Genomic DNA, 23144 nt, shown 5'->3' on the forward strand with positions numbered 1-23144 from the left:
CTAGAGAAGTGAAGAAAGACCAGACCTCTGCCTCTGAGAAAATTCCAGGATTAGTACAAAGAGAGCATCAAATATCTGTTTTTCCTAAAAGTTAGAGAGCACAGATTATTGAACAGTCTTTTCTGTGTACAGATGATGGCAAATCTCCGTTGCTGCAGTGGTGTGAGGCTCAAGTTCATCTATACCATGATACCTTGTACAATACCTTAACAATCTACCATTTAGTATTCACATCCTACTACAAATTATTTTAAGTAATTACCCTGAAATTCCCAAATCAAAACTTTAATCCTCAAGCACCAAAGCTTGACAGTTGCTTTTTACGTTAACATAGCAAAATCAACCTCACAAGGAATATGAGTTCGTATTACACGAAAAAGGGGCAAAATTTTGCATTTTACCAACGTAGGACATCACCTCAGAAGATATTATCTGAATATCTTTTTGCTTTAGACCCTCAGAGTCCAGCACTCTGAATCCCTGAAGATTGTTGGCTGTCTATATTTTATTGACTGAAAGTTTATCCTTCCCTTCATCCCAACTAGGCAGTTGGTAGCAATGCCAAATCTAGAGAAGGATAAGAAAATTTTAAGATGAGTCAAAGTGTTCATTATCAGTCATCATCCAGTACAGACAACACAGGAAGCTTCTGAGATACAGACTCCATGCCTTGAACGGCAATCTACTGATTTCTAACCCTGGGGAAGTGGGGGCTAAAGGAAGTTCACTCTGTATATTAGCTACTACAAGGCTTAGATTACTTCCTCTCCTGCTCCCAGATTTTATCCTCAGCATCAGCAATTGCTGTGGATACAGTCCAAAATGTTCCTTTCAGCATCGTGGGATGACACTGCTCAGTTACGTGACGTGGAGGGGAGAAAAGTTTGTACAATGAATTATTACTTTTACAGAAAAACATTTCCAGTGGAAAGCTTAAAGAGCCTGAAGACTGTCTTATCATCCCCAGCTCAAGATTCAGGCAATCTGCAAGCGGAAGCCACCACCTGGCAAAGCTGACCAAGGCATGCAGCAGTCCCCATTCTCTTTGAGTAAGCACAGAATGCAAAGCTGTTGCATTTCCACAAACCAGCACAGGAGATCTGAAGTACAGGGTTCATATTAAATAGGAATCCATCCTTAAGCACAGCACAGTATTTCTCTCTTTGCTGCACTTTTTGAAGCTACATTCTTCAAAAATGTAATTAAAGAAAAATTATCTCCGACTGGGCTGTGCCAATAGAGTTGTGAACTTGCAAATACACTTTCAGTATGTTTCATAAATCCTTTTTCATCTAAGAGACATGAAGAACAGGTTTGTTCAAAGACACCTAGTTTTTAATCTCAATTTCTTACTAGATACTGTCATTTCAACTATATAATTTGTATTTCATGAAGACAAATATGAGAACAATAAACACATTTCTGATAGATTGCGACTGTAGCTTTGCTTAGTAAAATACATGGCAAAATTATTATTTGCATCATCTCTGGAATAAATACCTACAACGTAGTTCTTGTATTGATTCACAGTTAGACTTTGTTTTATTAATTATTCTATTTTTCAAATGTTATGCACCTATTTTAAAACCTCTTGCAACCTGAACACATTTTAACACACCCACTATCTTTCTTTAACCACCAAATTTGCAAGCTTCACAAAAGACAGGTGGGAAAAACACTGTGACAAAACGTATGCAGTTGTATTCCCACTAATTCCGTGAAATTAAATTGTGACAGTGGAAAACTCAGTATCTTGAAAATATTGAGAAAATAATTAGTGCCCTTAAATAGAAATTACAAAAAACATATTTGACTGCCTAAAGCTTACTTAGAAAGTTGTTTACAAACAACACACTCCTCCACATTTGGAAAAGCTTTGAGTACTGTATTTACATTTTTAAGTCAACAATGGAATGGCAACTCACACAACAAGGCAATAGAACAATTTGATAGTTTTAAACCAACTTCTGCTCTTCTACAATAATGGTTAGTGCATGAGATCTTGTAAAAGATCATAGAACACAGAATGATCTGTGTCCAAAGGGACCTTAGGGATTATCTAGTCACAACACCAGTAAAGGTAAGAAGATTTTTAGCAAGTCAGGAAAGCATGGAAAGAATAGAGAATTAGCTGTAACTACAAAGTTTGAAAGTAGGAAAAGTTATACTAGTATAGTAAGTGAAGATATTAAATAATAGTTCAGGTTTTAGTTAAAATAGACTTTAAGATTATAGAAAAATATGTTTAGTAAGATAGTAGAAGGTTTTAAGTTTAATAATGGTGCATTGTCAATAGAAAAAAAAATATTTTGTCTAGTAAGTGTATGTATTTTGGTAGTTTTGTTTAGTTTGTGAGATAAAAATAACTATACTGACACACCCTCTTGCCATGGGCAAAGACCTCACCAGCTTGGAGTCCTGTACAAGCTGAACTTAAACATTTCTAGGGATGGGGCATCTACAGCCTCTCTGGACAACCTCTTTGGTGTCTCATCACTCTCCCCATGAAAAGTTTTGTTCTTATGTCCTTCCTTATGATCTAAATCTACCCTTCCAGTTTAAAACCATCACCCCATGTCCTGCTACCTGTGTCCTGTATCCCTTCCCTCAAGCCAGTCAGCCACACCCCACAGTTTGGTGCCATCCACAAAGTTCAGTCCCACTATGTTCCTTAGGGACACTACTTGTTACTGATCTCCATTTGGAAATATTAATCTACCAGTATATTTCATGCATTGGAAACAGGTATATATTTTTAACACTAAGGGTTTTTATGTCCTCTTAGATATCATGAGTTCTAACGTCATTCTAGTGCAAGGATTTCGAATGACCAGAGCTTCATACCTCCTCAAAGTTTCTGGCAATGCAGCTCCTCTATGCACCACCTGTCCCTGGTCCTTGCAGCAGCCATCTGACTCCTCTCCAGATCCCACCAATCCACTCTTTTATACCCCTTGTTCTTACTGGCTACTGGTGTGGTCTGTTAAGATCAGGCCTGCTTCTAATCTTTAGTAATTGTCCAGCTGCAACTCACTGGGGGATAAGATTACTTTCCATACCACCTTCATTTACCCATACTGTATCCCCCTACACTTTTACTGAAATGCCATGATTTTTAACTAAAATGAAATCAACTATTTACCTACTACAGATATCCTCTATTTCACATCATATTGCAGTGCAACTATTACCAATCCTGGCTTATGTGGTAGCAGAATGCTAGCAACTTTTAATCAAAATACATCTGAAGTGGAAACTTCATAACATTATAGAAAACAAGTTTTGTAGTCTAGACCAGGACAGAATACAAAGAAAACTAAAGCTAAGATTCTCTGAAATAGTTTAAAACAAGTTTGCCCTTGCATATATTGATAGTGTAGCATTGTTGGCAAATGAGTCGCTTAAGCCTCGGACTCTAATCAAGTGTTTCTTGTCTTCAAAGTTTGGGTGAGGATGGTTCTGCGCTAAAAGCAACTGTTGGTAAAACCTACGAAACATTTCCTGTTTCCAGTACACAGTTAATGAGTTTATAAGAATGCTATTTTGAACTACTTTCTAAGTCACTACCTTTTTTAGCCAATTTGTTAGCTGGATAAGGATTAGAAAGAACATCCAGCTAAAAGCTGCTTCCCATTTCCAGACAGACTTTCAGTTTCCTTCCCAATTAACCCAATGACAAAATAATTACCTTGAAATTTCTTATAAAAAACTCAAAGTAGATTTTCATCTTTTCCAATGCCCTTATCCAAGAAGGTGGTGGCAAAGGAAGCCTAGAACCATTCATAATGTAAATTTTAGTGTTTGTAGTCGACTTTTTTTCCTCTCCAAAAAGCATTCACTTTGTTAATCACCTGTGGGGCTTAAACATCCACCCTAGAACTAACTAATAAGCCTTAACTGAGCTGGAGGAAGAAAAAACCAGAATTTTAGGTTTCAGGGTACTGAACAGTCTAAAAATCCCAGGTAATGAACACTAAACACTCAAATCAAAAAATGGGGAGAAATAGCAATGGAAATCTTTTGGGATATTTTTTTCCTCCAGTGTTTTACTGAATAATTACTCCAATTCACCAACTGTTTGAACATAGTTTCTATCTATGAAATCTTAAAGGCAAGAGTTAAATTTCAACAAGAAAAAGTAAGTTTCACTGAGTCATTATTCCTAAAACCAGCTGTACATATAGCATTTCAAAGATTATGCTATTTGGTTCCTTAAACTCCAACTTTTCAAACTTGTTTCTCAATGTCCAACTTAGTCAATTTAAAACTAAGTAAATTAAAATAAATCTGCTATATTTATATTATGTAAGTCATAACAAGAAATGTTTTTGGCTCATAGCTGTGGCTACACTTACCGTCACAAAAAGTCATTCAAACTCGACACTTAAAGGTAGTGAAGTACATATACTTCCTTTGTGTGAAAAATTCTATTTATTATTGTTATTATTTATTATTCTAATTATTTACCAGCCTGACTAACTTGGTGTCATAATAAGTGAAACAATAACTTAAATGGTTTTTTCCACTTTTTTTTTCCTTTTGCCTTTGGGCAAGAAGGGAAGAGAGGGAAGACAAGGGGGAATTTAGCACTGCTTCCGCCTGCTTGTAAAAGGTCAGGGTATGAAAATGTAATACTGTACTCACAGGGATGATTTCACTTCTAGTTGTGGTTTAATAACAAATGGATTCTTTCCTTAAAAGACACCAATTTCTCTATCACTCCACCAGAGAACTGTCTTAGAAAATTTAAATATACTACTAAAAATAAACCTTTGCTAAAATGTGTTCTAAAATATCAAGTCCTAATCAAATGTGTGCTACATTGCAATCAAAATGTTGCTAAATACAAACAGCAAGCAGAAAAAGTTAATGACTAAAAAGCACAGAATTAAAAAACCCAAAGATCAGGGCCAATTTCTCCGAAGATTTGTGGGTTAAAAACACAGGCTGTAGAGTCCAACTCCTTTTTTTTTTTTTTTTTTTTTATGACAGGGAGAAAGGAAAATGGCCTCACTCCACATCACAAAATGACAAATTCTATGGTGTTTACATAAATCCCTGCAGCCAAGAAGAAGCAATCTTAGGTGTTTATTTAATCAGGAAAGTGACAACAGTCATTACTTTACTTTCTTCACATATCTTAAAGGAATAAAGAATACAAATAAAGCCAGCAAAGAGAATTCTTCTCTTCATTGTGATGCCTTTTGATAAATACACTCAGTTAAAGACTCTTTGTGCAATGCCTAAATATATTATAGTTACAAACAAAATCCATACTTTTATTAATTCTTCAGAGAACTTCATACTCAGCTCTTTGTTTTAACAAATTAAGTCGTCTCCTACATAAAAAAATTACGAGAGCACATAGTAGTGACTATGAATGTGCTTTTTCATTCTTGTTTATTAGTTCACATGTATCTATCCTTAAAACTAAACTTGACAAGACTTAATTACTGTGCAGTAACACCAAATAAATCAAGGAGTAAGGTCTACAAAGTATTACTTGTACACTTCCTTTCCTCTGCCAGAAATAAACTCATTAATTGCGGCACAATAACTTAGAAAAAAACTTGTGTCAACTATCTAAGCTATTAATTTATCAAACAAGCCATTAATTTCTTTTTTTGTTTTTCCCAAATAACTTTATACCAATTTGCAAGAGCTGACAAGGAATTGTAATATAGATACATACAAATATTGGGTTAAGAGTTAGCCCCCTTATCAACAAGAAGACCCAAAGTAAATCCATGGAGAAAACAGCCAAGGAAACATTGCATACTTAAAAGAAAAAAAAAATCCAAAACCACAAATCACTCTTTTTCCTGACCTGGTGTAGAACAATTTGCTTTGTTCCCAGGGTTAAAGCTTTTAATACAGTATCTTCACTATTCATTAAGACACTTTAGCCATGATACACTATTTCAGTTGTTCTGACTTGTCCTGTAACTACATCAGCCAGAACAGAGCCAAGAGCTTCTCACTGGCTATCCATTACTATTATAATGGAACAGTAGAACCATTTTTTTAATAGTCCTTACAATTTCACCAATAATTTCTAAAGTATCAACTAAGAAAATTTCTTTCAATAACAACAGTTCTAAAGTCATTATGGCATTTAAATAACCCCTAAAGAAAACATTTATATACAGCTGAGTATGTCCTTATAAAAATTCCCTACATTTTAGCATGCTATCACCAGTACAATCCCATCCCAAGCTGAATCTCAGTCAGTGGCTACAGATGGGAAGCAATTTGTTTGGACAGAGGCAGCTACTCCCTGAAGCAGCAGATTGCCCAGCTCTGTTGTATGCATTGCTCTCTATCTCCACTTCCAACTAACTTCTAGAGACAGGAACTTTTGTCTTTATGCCATTCTCAAGAATAAATGGCATCCCTTTCAAGACTGTAAGTAATATATCAGCTCAACATAATTACTTGCAGATTATTTCTGATCTGTTGGCCATATATACACTACTGACTTTTGGAAATGCTACAGCATCTTGATTGTTTTCTACTTTGTAGACATAGCCATTAATTTATTTTTTTCTCCCAGTTATTTATTTTATGCTCTCTCCAGTGGGTTTTCAAAAAACAGATTTCAAGTGGATCTGTGCATTATACAACATGTACATAATAGAATCAAAAACTCCCCAACAACTGTCTTAATGTTTCTATCTTCTTTCCCTGCTGTGAATTGTACCATGGCTGATTTTCCTCCAACCTTGAATTTCTTTGGATAAAACCCTTTTGACTTTGTTCTAACCCTTTGTTAGAACAAAGTCAACATCCTTCATTTAATTTGTAGATTCTTCTGATACCACCATCAGCCTTTTCTCCAGCACAATCTTCTACTCACAACAGATGCTGCTCATGTCAACTGCTGCAGCAATCACTTATGAAAGCTGTGGAAGTTGTCAATTCAAGTATGGATTACTAAATGCAAGATCATTATTGCATTTAGACTGATGCAAAATCATTCTCTGCAATGTGTTGAATCTTAGCTAATTTCAGATATTTATTGAAATACCTTAATCAACTTCATGTAAGTGTGACTGCATTTATTCAAAATATGATTGAATTTAAGTGGCTACAAGTGGTCACCTCTATATTTCAAAATGTGCTACCTGACAAAATTTAGAACAATTGACTGAAACTTTTCAGTCTGCCTTTCTTCACATCTCAATATCTTGCTTTGTTGCTGTACCACTTTCTGTGCAGCTACAGTTTTGAAACTTCACACAAAGCTTTGAATGCTATGTTGGAGGTTAATTTGGGAAACTGGAGACTTCAAAGAAAGCTACATGGATTCTTATGCGAAGTTCTCAGTTTTAGAGGACCTATGGATTTAAAGCTTCTCAGTCTGTTATGCCAAAGTACAGTACAGTAAAACAATTAAGCTTGTTTAATTAAAAACTTTAAAAATTAAAAAAGTAAAGCAATTATAGAGCAGCTCTCGACTGCATGTACTATAAATCATATGATCATGGCTGAAACTTTTATTTTTTGTGCTATTATTTCAATTTTTCCAATTACATTGCAGTAAGTTCCTATGTATCATCTCTTCCATGAATGCTTTCAGTATTTATTTCCTTCAAAAAAAGCAATTTATAAACTGCAATGTCCCCACACTTGAGAGTGTTTGCTTACTAACATTTATAATGATGACTAAGAGAAGAGAAAACAAAAAGAAACAAAGATTTTTAAGGCATGAAAGGTCTTAAACTTTAAGGTTTAAATTTATAAAGTATTTTTATACTGACACAGTCACCATCGAAATCCAGTCTATTAGAAACAGAGTGCTAAGTAACATAGGCAGTCAGTGTTTTTAAAGACAATCTTTAATCAAAATAATTACATTTATGAGGGGTGAGGGGAAGAATAAAAATCTCACTATTACGCTGCAAGCAGTGCTTCCTTAAAACAGTCATTAAGAAATAATCTTTGCCAGCCAAATGAAATTCCAACACATTACAGATCTTTAAATACAGAGCTTTCATAAACTAATTTGGTAGAGGAAGACTGGCAGGAAATGAATTAAAATCAGCACAGCTTTATGTTTTACATAATGAAACACAACTTACATCCTTGTTCTATTGTAATTACCCTAGAATCAACAACATACCAAAAAGACATCACATGACTGAGAACCTCTCTCACTGCATTATCTTTAGTCTAGCTGCAATTACGGCCAAAGATTCTCCCCAATGAAAACATATTTGTGACAACCATGGCATGCCATTGGAAGTGCAGCTGGGAGAATTCCACCTGCACCTTGCTAAATCCTCAGAAGCTGCAGAAGAAAAAGCTTCAGTTCTTACACTCTGGGAAGTCAACTGGATATTATTCATTAATTATCTTCAAGCCACCCCTGCTTGCTTTTCCCTCTCCTCTTCCCGTGTCCCAAACTGTGTCTCAAAACCTGCACAGCTTAAGCTTCTAAGAAAACTCCTTAGCTGAGAGAAACCTGAAGTTAAAAAAGGCAAAGTTACAGACAGGATTGGTTGGAGCACTAGGATTCAAAAGGAAGAACATGGAAAGGCACAAAACAGTGAAGAGGACAACCCATCAAGGGTCCGTGACAAGTAGAAGCAGTCTCCTTTCTCCCAGCTGATGGACACCTGCCTGGCCAGCAGAGTCTGTTCAGGTGTCATCTCAGAAGCACTGAGAGCCCTAGCAGCCTTTAAATCCTATCTGTCCTTTGTGTGCATGAAGCTTGGAGTCAAATCTTTGCACTCTACAACATGTGTTAATAAAGGGCTGCTGAGGTGGATGGCAAGAACACAGACAACATGTTATCTGCTGTCTGTATCTCAGGCTCCTGTGTCAATTTTCCTTAAGAGCATTAGGCAAGGAACCAGAATCTTTAGTACTGTGGTACTCCAGAGTATCAACTTAAATCTATTTTAAATGCTAATGATGTAAGCAATAAGGAGTAGCAGTGAATCCATTTCCTCCTGAAAACTGTTACAAACCATGGGGATGCTCCGAAAGAAGGCAATAAGTCTTTACCTCCACTGATATTTAGAATTCATCACTGAATTGAAGGAAAAAAACCCAAAAATATTCTGAACACCTATGTTTAGAGAATTATGAGCCCAGAAAGGTAACCTACTAACCAAACACTAAACTCTGAAAGATTTATGTTCCAATTCATTCCACCTACTATCATCAACTCTGTGGCAGATAGAGACTAGCAAAGTAGGCAATCAGAAGAAAGAAAAAACAATTTGGGTGAATAACAGCTGTTTAAGGAAGAACTAAACACCAAGCTTAACAGAGGCTGCTGAAGATGTTAGAAGATAAACATGATCCTGAAGTCAAGCAAAATCAGTGGACCTTTTCCCCTCAGAATATACAGTGTAAGGTATTTGCAGGATTTAAACACTGGGTGGCAGAAAAGGCCACTGTCTCAGCATCCAAACACAGGTGGATGTTTTAGATGCAAGAGAGCACCTGAGACACGTGCCCGAGGCTGGACCACAGGACAAGGGGAAAAAAGCTTCAGGTGACCCACCCTACTCCAGAGGGGCAAACAGGGGAAGAGGCCACCTGCACCAGAACAAAGACACAAGCTTCAACACCTGACAGCTGCCCTGTTTCTGCAGCACTGACAGCAAGGCTAAAAGCAGTTTCTGAGCTATGGCAGTTTCTAACACACATTAAGAAAAACTGAATTTAAAAAAAAAAGTAAAAAGTACTGAGCTATAATCAGCTGTTCCACCAGCAGTTCAGAAAACTGAGCTGGAAAGAACATCTGGACTGGCAGCAGGGGACTAGCAAGTCATCTGTTGCCCTGATGTAAAAACTGTGGCTCTTGGGACAAAGTATTTATTATATACACTAAACCCTACCTGTAGCATTTCAAAGCACATTTGGCATGGCTGTCACTTGAAACTTCATAAAACTGATGAAGAAAAAACTTAATAGGAAATTTCTTCAATTACATGGCTTAGTTATGATTTTTAACCCCAAAAATATGGACACAACATCCTGTCCTAAAAAAGCCTTGAAAACAGGCCTCAAAAAAGGCCCAAAGGAGATGCTGGGACATCTGCTGGCCCCAGATCCTTGCAACCAAAGTAATCTCTTACTGATCATACTGCTGCATTCAAGAAAGCTGGACTAATTAAAATTGCATCGTAAATCAATCACTGACTTTTGCACCAAATTCATCTTCTAGACTGTGAAGTAACTTAAAATTTTGCCTAAGTGCCCAGGTGAAAAGCGCCATAGCATTAAAAACCAAAATAAGCCAAACTAAACCCCACCCCCGCCCCCCAAAAAAAAAACTCCAAACAAGAAACCAAAAAAAAAATCAACTTAAATCATCACATGATTTCTGAATTTTAATTCTACCATTATTCCTAAAGGCTTACAGAAATATATCAGTATACATACTGACATTCAGAATTGGCTTAAGACAGAATAGAATCCAAATCTAATGAAAAGACAGGAAAAGCCTTAAAAGTCAAAACAATGTTCTTGGACCTCAACAAGTCTAGAAGGGCAACATCATTTATACATTCTATTCATGTAGTGCTGTGGGAAAAATCTTTACTAGGTAATATCTTGTTCTCAATTATTTTTAAATTGTTTTTCCTAATTATTATTTTAGACACACTTGCTATTTGGAGAAATGAATTTAAATTAAAACACAATCAACCACTCTAGTTGTGATCCCACCTGGTCTCCAGGGTGTACAACATCACTTCTAATGAATCTGGTAGCTGAATAACCTTTGAATATGATTTTAGGAGGAAAAAAAATTATACTTTGTTTGTGCAAAATTAATTACAAGTAGAATCTTTACTTAAGATGGGAGGGAGTTTACATGTATTTCAAGAGAACAGGAACACAACAGAGACCTTTAATTTCCTCCAAAATTAACTGTACAATGCCAACTAGAGTACCAGCCCATAGCTTCTGGAACCCCTTTTACACTAAAGCATTTCCCTGTCATGAATTCAGGGCTAGAAATTCACAATTACAGGAACCAAAGCAAATTATATAAAGTTTGTTTTTCAACAGAAAATGTTAAAAACGACTGTAATTCTCACTGAAGCTTTGTGATTCTGCTTTTTGGGTTGTTTGCTGAGGGAAACGGGATGGGCGCAAATACAGACAGACAGGATGGAGATGATGGAGAGGAAGAGTCACCAAATTAGAACATTGAGGAAAGAAACACCCACGATCTAGATTTTAGAAAAACTCACAAGAATGTCTAAGAGCTATCAAAATTATTAAAGTAAAAGTTTCTTTTTGGTTGATTTTTAAAGCACTGTTTATATTCTTTTATTGAAAATAAATTAAGCAAAAAGTATTCCATTGGCCAGCTGTCTCATCTGCAGTTTCTCATTTCAATGAAATTGAGTTGTTATTCTCCTGTGACAACACCATGAACAGCATAATTTTAAAATTATGTTCACAGTTTACAGAACAGTTCCTGCTTCATACAACACGAGTATAAATATGGATTCAAATATTAAAAATATGCCTTTTGCTTTTCAAGTAGCACTATGGTGCGAAGATGCAGTACCCAGGCTGCCCAATGAACAGGTTTACTATTGCTTTTCTTGTAGCTACTCTCTACTTACATGAATTTCACTAAAAATAATATTTAAATACACAAGGCATATAATCCTTTTTTATTTTTTAGCATGGATATGAATCTTTTGCCACATTTTGTTACAGGAAATATTCACAGTCCTCTTCACAGACAACTGAATAATCTTGCAAATGCTGAGATAAACTTACTTACATCTTGGCTTTCAAAGAAAATGTAGACAGACTAAACTGATAAAGCAACTGTTCCCTAATCTCCTTCACGGTAGAGAATTAGTTTCTCTCAATTCCAAAGTGAATTGAGCACTCTTTGCATTTGATGTTTAAGTACCTGTAGATTTAACAGCTCTTCCCACTACAGAAGGAAAGGGATTTAGTACAAGCTCTGTTCAGGATAGAAGGCTGTGCTAGCTGAAGAAATTTCACTCAGCAAGCAAGCTTTCTGTAGACCATTCAACAGACTGTGTGTGCTGTCATTTATTTTGAGCAAACTTTCAACATCTGCCAGCAACTTGAGTCTCTCCCACAGATTTTTATGCTTGCCTCATCCAGACTAGAGCTGCTCATCCACTGGTATGGAAATTAGCAGAATGCCAATACATACTAAATTGGGTAACAAAAAAAACAAAAAAAAAACAAAAAAAAAAAAAAAAAAAAAAAGAAAAAAAAAACCCAACATTTTCAATGAAATGTCAGTTTGGTTCTTTCAGCTTTGCTTGGAACCTGCACACACAAACAATAGGGGAAAAAATGTAAGCTATTTTTTAATCTGTTTTGTGAAACTTACCATGACCATGAGGGTTATAACTTTTCAGCCTTCAAACTTGACTATAAATACATAGAGAATATTTACTGTCTCAAATGTTAGGATGAAAAAATCCCTTAACGCCTAGAAAAAGTTCACAGCTTCCTATGCTTGAAGGGGAAGAAAGAGTTTACACAACCATTTGAAAAGAGAACTCCAGATTTGCTGTTGCATGTCATGAGATGGTAAGGGAAGGGAAACAACCTCTTCAAGGGACCCACAGTCATCCAGTGGAGAGCTTCAGTTTCTCTGGTCTTTGCTAGTCTCTAATCTCATCTCTCCCCCTCACAGCTCTTTCCACTTCCCCCTTTCTGCATTCAGTCTGGCATCTCTTCCAAAGCCACAGCATGAAAAGAAATTCCACAGGTACATATCACTGACTCAACCAAGCCATGGAGGCAGTTCTTCACTTCTGAAGAAATATTTAGCATTGCCAAGTGCAACCTACTGGTTGTTTCTCTCATTTATAAATAGCCCCAAACACTCAATACCAGCACCACTTTCTCTTCCAGCAGGAAGAACCAGAACAGAGGAAGGTCCATAACCACACTCCATTGTCTCATTACAGACATTGGTACTCACACACTTGCTGGTTACTCATAAGCATGAAATGAAATAAAATGTGTAATACTATCATATTGATACTAGAGCTTTAGGGTTATTTGAAATACAATTGATTTGAACATGAATATAAAGCTTAATAGGAAGGACTAAAATGCATTTCTTATATTAACTAAATCACAATTAATAATTAAATCACAATAAATCACACCAGAAACTCCCCCTGAAATGACCTATTAAATTGTCCCAAATAACAAGTCCCAAATAAAGAACAGCTCATCCTCCTAAGTATAGTCAGTTTTCACACTGGTCACTTGGTTTATATGACACTGAGTTCCATTAAACAATTGGCCTATGCTATGTAACATGACTTCTGTGCAATCATATCCATCCAGTCCATGGCAATTCAATGCAAGCAAGGGAGAAAAATGGGAAAAACAGGAAATTGAACCTGCAACACAAAAACCTTAACAGCTAAGAGGTTAACAAGAGACCAGAACTCTACAGTTGCTCTCTGATAATCCACCACAGGAATATTCAGAGGTAACCTTGAAAGGCTGAAACAGGACTTGGTAATTGATAAGAAGGTCACACCAGATTATGCATCTCAAGGCAGAAAATAAGAGAATTTGTCCTGGAATAAGTGATCAATTTTATACAAAATTTTATTAAGACATGCTTTAAGGAGATTGTAAAGTTACACAAAACTTATTGTGGAATGTTTGGAGAAACAAAGGAGAGGGAAGGGAAGAATCAGGGTGGTTCAGGGACAAACAGAAAAAAATGCGAGAAAGACACTGAAATAAGCTGGCTGCTAGTTGCTGTTTCTCCATTTAAACCACTGAAACATTCAGTGTACAAGATCAATCTCCCTGCCCCCAATACCTCAGAGAATACAGAGTAAACAATATTAAGTACTAATAATCAACTGGTATTAATACATGTTTTGACACACACTATATTTATACTGGTTAATTAAGCTTGCCCAAACTGGGCCTCTAGAAATATCTACTGAAAATGACTCCTGCTTTGTATTAATTGTTGATTGACTTCCAGAAGCCCTTTGAAATGGAGTCAGTTGTCCTGAGGGACAACTTTTCCTACATTTCAACAACCTGACAGCATGTCAATAAATTTACAGAGCTTACAAGTTTTCATCAGCTTTTCTTACTATTTTTTTAATGTACAAACATCATCTATTATATATATGCAACATACTATATATAGCAGGAAAATATTAATATGCATAAAATGCAAAAAAGACACAATTATATATTCTTGTATAACAGATACTTAAATTGATATTTAAAGAGAAATATGTTTTTGAATAAAAATAACTACACCATTATATAATACAATGCACACGGTACATAACACACGCATAGGTAGTCATAGATGACAGGAAAGTAATGAAATTGAAATACCATCATTTAGTGTTAGATTTTAAGGATTTAGGCAAGTAGAGGAATTTAACTCCACATACTGCAATTGTTAAACAATCCAAATGATTTTACCAGCTTGGTGAGGAGTGCAGGTTTAACAGAATTGCTATGAAATAATAACCACTAGCACAGATGAAGTGATGTTTTATACTCACTTTGCATAGTCAAAGAGCCTGCTGTCCCAGAGCTGGTGATTGCCTCTATATCCAGAATGGAAGAAACAAGAATCTGTACCATCAAACTGGTTGAGACCATCTTCTGAGTTTTTTGAGGCGTGGCTGTGCACCACATCGAGCAGGACTGTGATGCCCATGGAGTGAGCAACATCAATCATTTCCTTCAGGTCGTCAGGAGTTCCGTACCGGCTGTGAAAACACAATGTGGTACCATCAGGACTCATGCTGGCAATGCTGAGCACTCATCATGGAAACTACATCAAAGTCAGCAGTTCTTCATCACCTACTCTACAGATCTACAAAGGTTATTTTTTTCAGCCTCTTAAGCAGTAGCTATTGCTTACAAACTAACATTTGAAACTGTTTTTCCTTATAAGAATTCCATCATCCACACAATGTTCTGCAGAAATAATTGTTTTATTCTTCCCTTTTTAATAATACATAACATTCAGTATAAAAGATAATAGATACAACTTAAAGCTGCTATTTAATATTGAACACTTCCTTAGCTCATAAGGGACAGGAACATATTCATATTGCTGGAATAAAGTAACAAAATTATTACAAAAGCAAATGTACATCCACAAAGTCCACAAAATACACTATCTGCTATTTTCCTGCTTAGTTATTTGGTTTAGGTACTACACCATTTTCTTTTTTTTTTTTTTTTAATATTTTTGTCTCCTGTGCCTGACACACCTTTTTTTCAACTAATTAAGCTAGTTAAAAACTGCCTATCTAAATTTAGCCTGGTTGCCACTTGAGCTGCTCTCTAAGATTTTAAAAAAATTAAAAAAAAAAAAAAGACTTCCACATTTATCATAATTTTCTTAACAACTACCTGAATTCATTTTTTTATTTTAATTTCACCCTATACCTCAAGTCTAAGTACAGTCTGTTAGAAGCCTATAAGGGAAAGGATTCCCACAGAGCCATGATTTTAATGAAGTTCTTTACGAACAGCGTATAGTTCTGTTTGTCATAAAAGAAAGCCCTACACACCCTGTTTGTTCCTGCCAAGAATTCCACAACCCCAAACCCATGCATAAAGACTGCTGAAGGTGGATTACTCAGAATATGCTATGGTAGCTGAAGTTACTTATAAGCTTCTTGTCTGTATCCAATCCAAAGTGTTTCACAGAGCAGCTGATCACTGTGCCAAATTGATTTCAGATTTAAGAGAAAAGCAGAGCAAACGGCTAAGCCATTGCCTCCAATTATACACTTTCTTGCAAACACACACCTGCATGCAATACTGATTTCAATGGATGGGAAGGAAGGGAAAAGAACAGAGAGGATGCTGGAGCACCTAATCCTACCTTGATGCTGCAAAGAAACTTGTGACCTGATAACCAAAACTGGCATAGTATGCGTGTTCCATAATGGCCATCAGCTGGACACAGTTATAGCCTATAATAAAAACAAATGTAACAAACAAATGCCTTAAGGATAGTTAAAAGAGTATTCAATACCTGTAACATATCCATTCCAGTCTCCTCTCATTTTAGCTGCCTCTGACCCTAATGGTTAACACCTAAAGATTCAGTAGTTTTCACAAAGCAATTCTACCTAATAGTTTATACTAACGTGATCTCCATGGCAAATGAAACAGTCAATTTGTCAAGCGATCCACACATATGGAATCTCCCACATGCAGACAGAAAGAAGCATAATCCTTATTTAACTTCAGAATATTAGTTATGCCAACCTGTATGTCCTGAACTGCTTCAACTTTTGACACTTGCAGTCAGGGTTAGCCACTGACTACACATACTATGACAAAATCACAGGATAGTTTGGGTTGGAAGGGAACTTAAAAGATCCTCTAATTCCCACTCCTCTGACATGGGCAGTAATACCTTCCACTAGACAAGATTGCTCAACACCCCTTCCAGGGATGGGGCATGCATAACTTCTCTGAGTAACCTATTCCAGTGTCTCACCAACTTCACAGTTAAGAATTTCTTCCTAATGTCCAACCTAAATACACCCTGCTTCAATTTGAGGCCACCCCATCCCTGGTGTCTACTTGGATATCAAGCCATTGACTGAAAATCTGAGTGTCACCATCCCTCTAATTCCTTATTCACCAAGTGGCCCATCTGTCAGAACCACATCTCTCCAGCTTAGACACAATACTATAACTTCATGACATATTAAATCTTTTTTTAAAATTCAGCAAAAGCACTTTTTTCCAACTTTAATAGTTATTTCTTACTTCTACAAGAGCCTTCCAAAAAGAAAAAAAACACAAGCGTAATATGGTTTTATTCCAAGCTCACCCAAGAAGCAAAGCAGTCAAGGAGGGCTGGGGGACACACTGTGTCCTATCTCCTAAGATAGTTCAGTGCATTCTTAAGGAAGGGATCTCTAAAGAATGACGTTTTATCTACAGGCTATTAAGACTCACACCTCGACCACTTCTCTGTTTAAAGAAAATATTCACTTCATTCCTTAGTTTCAAGAAGATGCTGTAGGATATTTTATTCTTCCTTGGTTTTGTATAGCTGTGACATCTAAAACCAGAGCTATTGTTAGAAGACGGTTGGTGTGAGCTCAGCAATTTGTCAGATTCATTGCTGGTTTATAATTCCAGCTCATTGTACTTATTTTTATTTACATCATTTTTATAAATAAACAGCAACATTGCATCAAATTAATCTCATTCGATTTGCTCATTACTTATTTTGCTATTTGTCATGCACATATTCCTACAAACTACTAATATATTAGAGTTCTCATACAGTGATGTCTTTAAGCTTGTCCTAAAAAGTAAGACACTCCAAAACTGAATCTAACAGACCTTAAAAATATATTTTAAAAATACTTAATTCCCACAATGTTTACTTAATGTAAACAAGAAGGAAGATTAGTTATCATTTCTGTACACCCTAAATTTGATGCTGCTTTTATTATTTGGTGTATTAGCCTTTGCATGACATTTCTCCACAAAGAAAAAATTGTGGGCAAAGCAGAATGCTTTCCAAACTCTGTAAATCCTATTAACTTCCTGGGACAAGTAAAATTCCTTGGCAGTAAGGAGTCACAGATACATAATGTAACATCCAAAACTGCTTTTTATATAATGTAGAACCCAAAATAGCTTCCACATGTGCAAACTCCCTCATCTCACCTTCAAGCTCAACTTTACCAAAAGGCAAAAGCCACAAAACATTGACTTAACATGCAAAGCTACAAGAAAATGTCTTCTTCAGGCACTCAGATAAATAAAACAGGATTTCAAAAAATCAAACACAAACACAGCCACCATCCACAGAGGCTTCAGCTACAGATGTCATGATTATTTTACAGCAGTGTAAAATATATATTTCATCACAAGGCAGTAAAAGCCAGTAGCTTCTAACATTGTCCATTACAGAAACATTGCAAAGACATCATGGGGAAAAAAATAATTAAAGTGAAACTGAGGTGAACAGTTTTCTGTGGTTCCTGAGATAATGTCACCAGCTCTTTTACACATCCTCTCCAACATACTAGAAGCTCTTTTCCTGAAGAAGGTCTTTTATATTTATATTTAAAGTTTCCTTGCTCTGATACTTCTGAGCTACTGTTCAGGGATAAAAGAAGACCAGCATGTTTATTCTGGTAAAACAAAGAATATTCAGGTATTTCTTTTGTCCTTCCTTAGAACTAAGCTTTACACCAGTAGAATCAATTAAGTAGTTTCTGAAGACTGTCACAAAACCAGCTCCTTTTTCAAGCTGAAAGCAAACCATACCAAAAGCTAATTAACTTGCAATATTTATCTGGGCTTTAGTAATCATATTTTACTTAAAAATCTGGAATGGATTTTAATTCATGTATCCTATTTAAGTCTATGTTTGTTCACCAGAGATTTCACTTGTTTATAATTTTTGCTCACCTAAGAATCTATTTTTATAGTATGTGTAATTGGGAAATTTAAAAAAAAAACAACTCTAGAGACTTGACAGTTATCTTTTCTAACAAGCACAGGCACATGAGTATTCTCTCTGCAAGAATTTCTGGCATTACTTACCAAGATCCTTTATTCTAGGTAGTACATTGTATGTGAAGTTTTTATAAGAAGCTACTTTGCCTTCTGGGGAAGCAATTCCCACATGAGATTCATAGATTCTTAGGCTTTTTAATCTCTTGGGAGAAGGATTCTTATGCTATAAGAAAAAAAAACAACAGAGTTGTCATTAGAGACAATTTAGGAGTGTTGTCATAATCATATGATTTGCACAAGATGAAAAACAATTTAAGGTTTATTTTGTTTTTCCTCTAAGAGCATTCTAAACATTTCAGAAGCAACTGATCATTTTAAACTGTTAAAGCAAATGTCTGTTCGAAACTAACATCTGTTATGAACAAGAAACTGGACATTCATGATTCAATACTTTTCTTTTACTCTTTTTAAATTACACTTCAGTGTTCAAACTCATAGCAGCCACTCCAACTGATGTCCTTCTGAATCACTATGAAGCTCGTTTGAAAACAGAGAGAGAAAATAGTAAAATAGGTTTTTATTTTTTAAGCATACCTGCTTTTTGCAGGTACATTAAATCACTGCCTTATCTGAAATTTATATATACGTTATTCTTAAAGAATACAGTCCCACAGCACAGAATCACCTATATTGTAAATACTTAGGATTAAAATATAATTTTAAAATCCCAAGTCTGGAGATCAGTGCACAGCATTTCTAGATGGGTGAAAATATTTGAAGAATACAGAGACCATTGACGTTAATACCCTATTTGTTAGTTTATTATTCAGGTGAAATTTTGAAAATGCAGAACAAAACTAGTTGAATATAAACATGTGAACAGAAATTAAAGTAACAACGTGAAGAACAAAACTTCTGGTTGAGGCTTGTTCCCTGTGATTTATTTCCACTGGACACCTCTACTATTCATAAATGGACTTTTTTTTTTTACTTCCAGAAAGGCCTTGTCTGCACCCAAAATTCAAGCCTCTTTTTCACTCTAGGTCATCCCAATCACTGCATTCCCAAATCCCTACCCATTCCTTTTCTTGATGACATTGAGACGTCACACAGCATCATACATAGAGTAGGCCACTAAACTGATATAGACTACACTAATAAGAGTTAATGTACATTATTATCTATTTTTAAAGATATTATTTTCCATGCCAGTAACCTTCTCTCTCTCAAGCAGTTTCTTCATAATTTGAGGCAGATGCGAAAATTTAACTCAAAATAGAGGTTACAGCATCTCTAATACAAACCACTGCATACCATTTTTCAGGGAAAACACGAAAAAGTTTAATATGAAACAACATCACTCAGACAGTCTGAAGTTTCCAAATGTTCTCCTAGGGTATTTTTCAAGCATGCAAAGAGTTTTCTCCCTTACAGCAGTGCATGAGAAGAAAGAGGGCTTTAAATTCAATAATGGGTTGTTCCTGATACAAAGAAACCAGGATTTGACTGGAGCTTTGGCACCTTGTTTTGGAAGTTTTTTCAGACTTCATGGAATATTAACCTAGCTTTGAGTACTGAACATTGCATTCATTTGCAGATAACCAATCCTTAAATCCAGTACTGATAATTCCCTGCTCTCCTTCCTACCAGGGACAGCCATCTTGTCCCAGAATAACTGTCAATCTTGCCTAACAGGTGGCAAACCAAGTTTAAAATATCACATTAATAACTGGTTTTTATATATTCTACAGGAGGCTGAAAAAATAGCTCAAAAACAACCATCATTAAAGTCATTCATTTCTGGCAAAGCCATTAATAAAAGCCCTTCATTTCTCAGCTCTTTTAACTAGTTTGCTATTTCCTTTTATTTTCTTCCAAACAGGGAAACGAAGATAACATGATACACCTCTTGAAAATAATATTGAAGCCTTACTATATATGACTGTGGTGGATTCCAGTGAACCCAATCATAATTCACTTTGTCTTCATCACGGACCACATATCTTGCCCAGGGTGAAATACGATAGAGGAGGGCGCCGTTCTGAGCACGAATCACCACCTATAAAATAACACAACATATGCAGGCAGTCACTTATAACTCACAGAATGCCTTCTATGCAAGCAACAGCACAGAATGAAATAGTAGACCTACACAGAAATTTAATTTAAAGAACACACAAACACACAATGCAAGTCAAGAGAAGGAAGAATGATCCTGCCCGCAGGGATGATTTGCAAAGGGACAGTAAACCAGACATGTCAGACAGGAGTGATGTTCAGCAGCAAGAGCTGAAAGGTGAGAATATACATAAGATTTATATAAGTAATGGGAAAAGAAGCCTTCCCAAATGGATTTCTGTTAGGTTCCCCAATTACCCCTGTCATTGCTATTTCCTCTCCATGTTCTGATAAATTTAAGTAAACATGCAGTATAATGCCATTAGGATGAGAACTGTGATTTGTTTAACTTGACAAACAAAACAATCTAGTAAGGCAATTTTAATATCACAATTCCATCTCCTTTTCCATGCTCTGTGAGTCCTTAGCAATGTCACATAGCCCAGAACCACAGACAACACAAGAAGCACAGGACGGTTTTTGGGTCAAGACAAAGTTCCACCTCTCTCACATCCTCCCACCCCATCCCACCTCCCCTCTCCTCAGCACAGAAGGAACAGCACCACTCTGATTTTGCTTGGTATCTTGGCTGCCACTAAAACAGTAACACAGATGGTTTGCAAATTTAAAACCTAGAAATGTACAAGCAAGTGAACGCACAGAATTCTTAATTCTGCTTTTTTTAAGAAAGTGATGACTGAGACTTTTTAGTTTGGTTGTTGGTTTTATGGGGCTTTGAAATTGTAAGAAGCCTCACATGAACACAGAAAGGGGTGGAGTTTTTTCCCACTCCTTTCTTTTTTTTTTTTTTTTGATATTAAAAAAAAAAGTGACTTGTCTTTGTTCTAAATTCCTAACAGCTAGTCTGGAAGATGAAATTATCAAAGAATTGCCTTTTCACCTCTGGGAAGTGTCTTTCATTGTTTTGATAGATTATCCATATCCTTAACCCAATCATGGAAGAAGGCAGGATCACAGAATCGTGTTTAGTTGAAGGGGACCTATTAAAGGTCATCTAGATCAACAAAGAAGCAAATATGTATATGCAGATGGTTAATGCAAGTTGATAGAATAAGGCAAGGAAGTATGATTCCTGTGCCTCAGTACATAGTATTATAACTCCAACAATTCAAGATAAGTTTTAAAAAATGGAATAATTCATTTCAAAAACCTCACCAGAAAAAGCTGAGGAAGTTATTGCAAACACTGTAAAGCTGCATGGAAAATTTCTTCTGTTAACTGCACTAGCAAAGCTGACCCAAAGAGTATTTCTGCAAATTCTATCAACACTGTGAAGATCCTCCTTGCTGATAGCATTGACAATTTGCAAATTATTCTTAAAATAATAAAAGTTATCTCCTCTCTCTAATATCACACTTCTGATGGTGCTATTGCTTCTTTTATTATTTTGTCCCAATTTACCCATCACAGAAATAAGATGATTACTGCATATAATAACCTAGTGATCTTGGCATTCCTTTTTTCTAATATTTTAGCATAATTCATACTAGACAGGCTTATGAAGGGTGGGCACATTTAAGAAATGTGAAGTAATTAATCTACATTCAGAACATTAATTAGCTGTAGTACTGGTTTAATCCAAAAATGATACTGGAGGGAGGAAATGTAAATTTCTTTTTTATCATATATTAATCCAGTCACGTACTGTCTTTAATTAAAGCCATTAAGCAATGAAAAAGTTAGGAGAAAAAAAAAATATATCAGAAAACCATTTAAATGGCCAACCATCAGTTATTTCACTTTTTCAACTTATACTTCTACAGTTATATTGCACAACCAATCTTTGTATCCCATCCTTCTGATAAAGTAAAAGAACTTCTGTTGTTCTATAGTCACTTAAACTGATAGTTAAATTAATAGTCACTTTAATTGTAAGTCACTTATTTTCCCTCATTTTTGAGACACCAGTGCATTTGTTTTACCATTTATTCAGAAGTAATTTTATTCAAGTGCTATTTTGACATTTATTCAAAAAACCTACAAAGTCAAACTTAAGGGTTACACTTTTCAGGAATTGAGAGACTTGCAGGAAATTGTACAAGTTTCTAGCAAATTTTACAGACAAAATTTTAAAAGATAAAACTCAAACTTCCTAGAAATATGTACATTTATTTGTCATATATTAAGACAGTAATAATGTAGAGAGTCATAAACAAGTTGTGGAAATCTAAGGGTTGGGTTTACACACATGAACAGTCTTAAAACTTTACAGTCTGCTGTCTTTTAAGGCTCACAATCTAGATTTTTAGGTTCATTTATTTTAAAATTTGGTTTCATTTCTATTATGCAAACATATACGACAACTCCCATGCTCAAAAGAAAAAGTTATCACAGAATCACAAGATTGGAAGAGACCTTTAGGATCATAGAGTCCAACCCAAGATATATTTATCCAAAAATAGAAGTAATGAAATTTAATCATGCAAAGATCAAAAGTCTCAAAAAATGTGGGGAAGCACTTTTATTAAACAACTAATCATAAAATTTATTTCTTGCTTTTGTTTCGTTTCAATACAGTATAGGTGGTC

General features: G+C 35.6%; 1 protein-coding gene across 3 annotated transcripts in view; it reads right to left on the minus strand.

The window, feature by feature from the left end:
• Positions 1 to 23144, minus strand: part of GBE1 (1,4-alpha-glucan branching enzyme 1) — a 139321-nt gene that overhangs the window by 61622 nt on the left and 54555 nt on the right. For all 3 annotated transcript variants that reach the window (XM_084226844.1, XM_084226842.1, XM_084226843.1), the window contains exons 4-7: positions 20411 to 20536; positions 18565 to 18700; positions 15866 to 15956; positions 14526 to 14735 (exon numbers count right to left, since the gene is read on the minus strand). In XM_084226844.1, the coding sequence (XP_084082970.1) occupies positions 14526 to 14735; positions 15866 to 15956; positions 18565 to 18700; positions 20411 to 20536 (563 nt within the window). The remainder of the gene's footprint in view (positions 1 to 14525; positions 14736 to 15865; positions 15957 to 18564; positions 18701 to 20410; positions 20537 to 23144) is intronic.

The sequence above is a fragment of the Fringilla coelebs genome (assembly GCF_963513975.1).
Source record: "Fringilla coelebs genome assembly, chromosome: 2".
NCBI classification, from domain to species: Eukaryota; Metazoa; Chordata; class Aves; order Passeriformes; family Fringillidae; genus Fringilla; species Fringilla coelebs.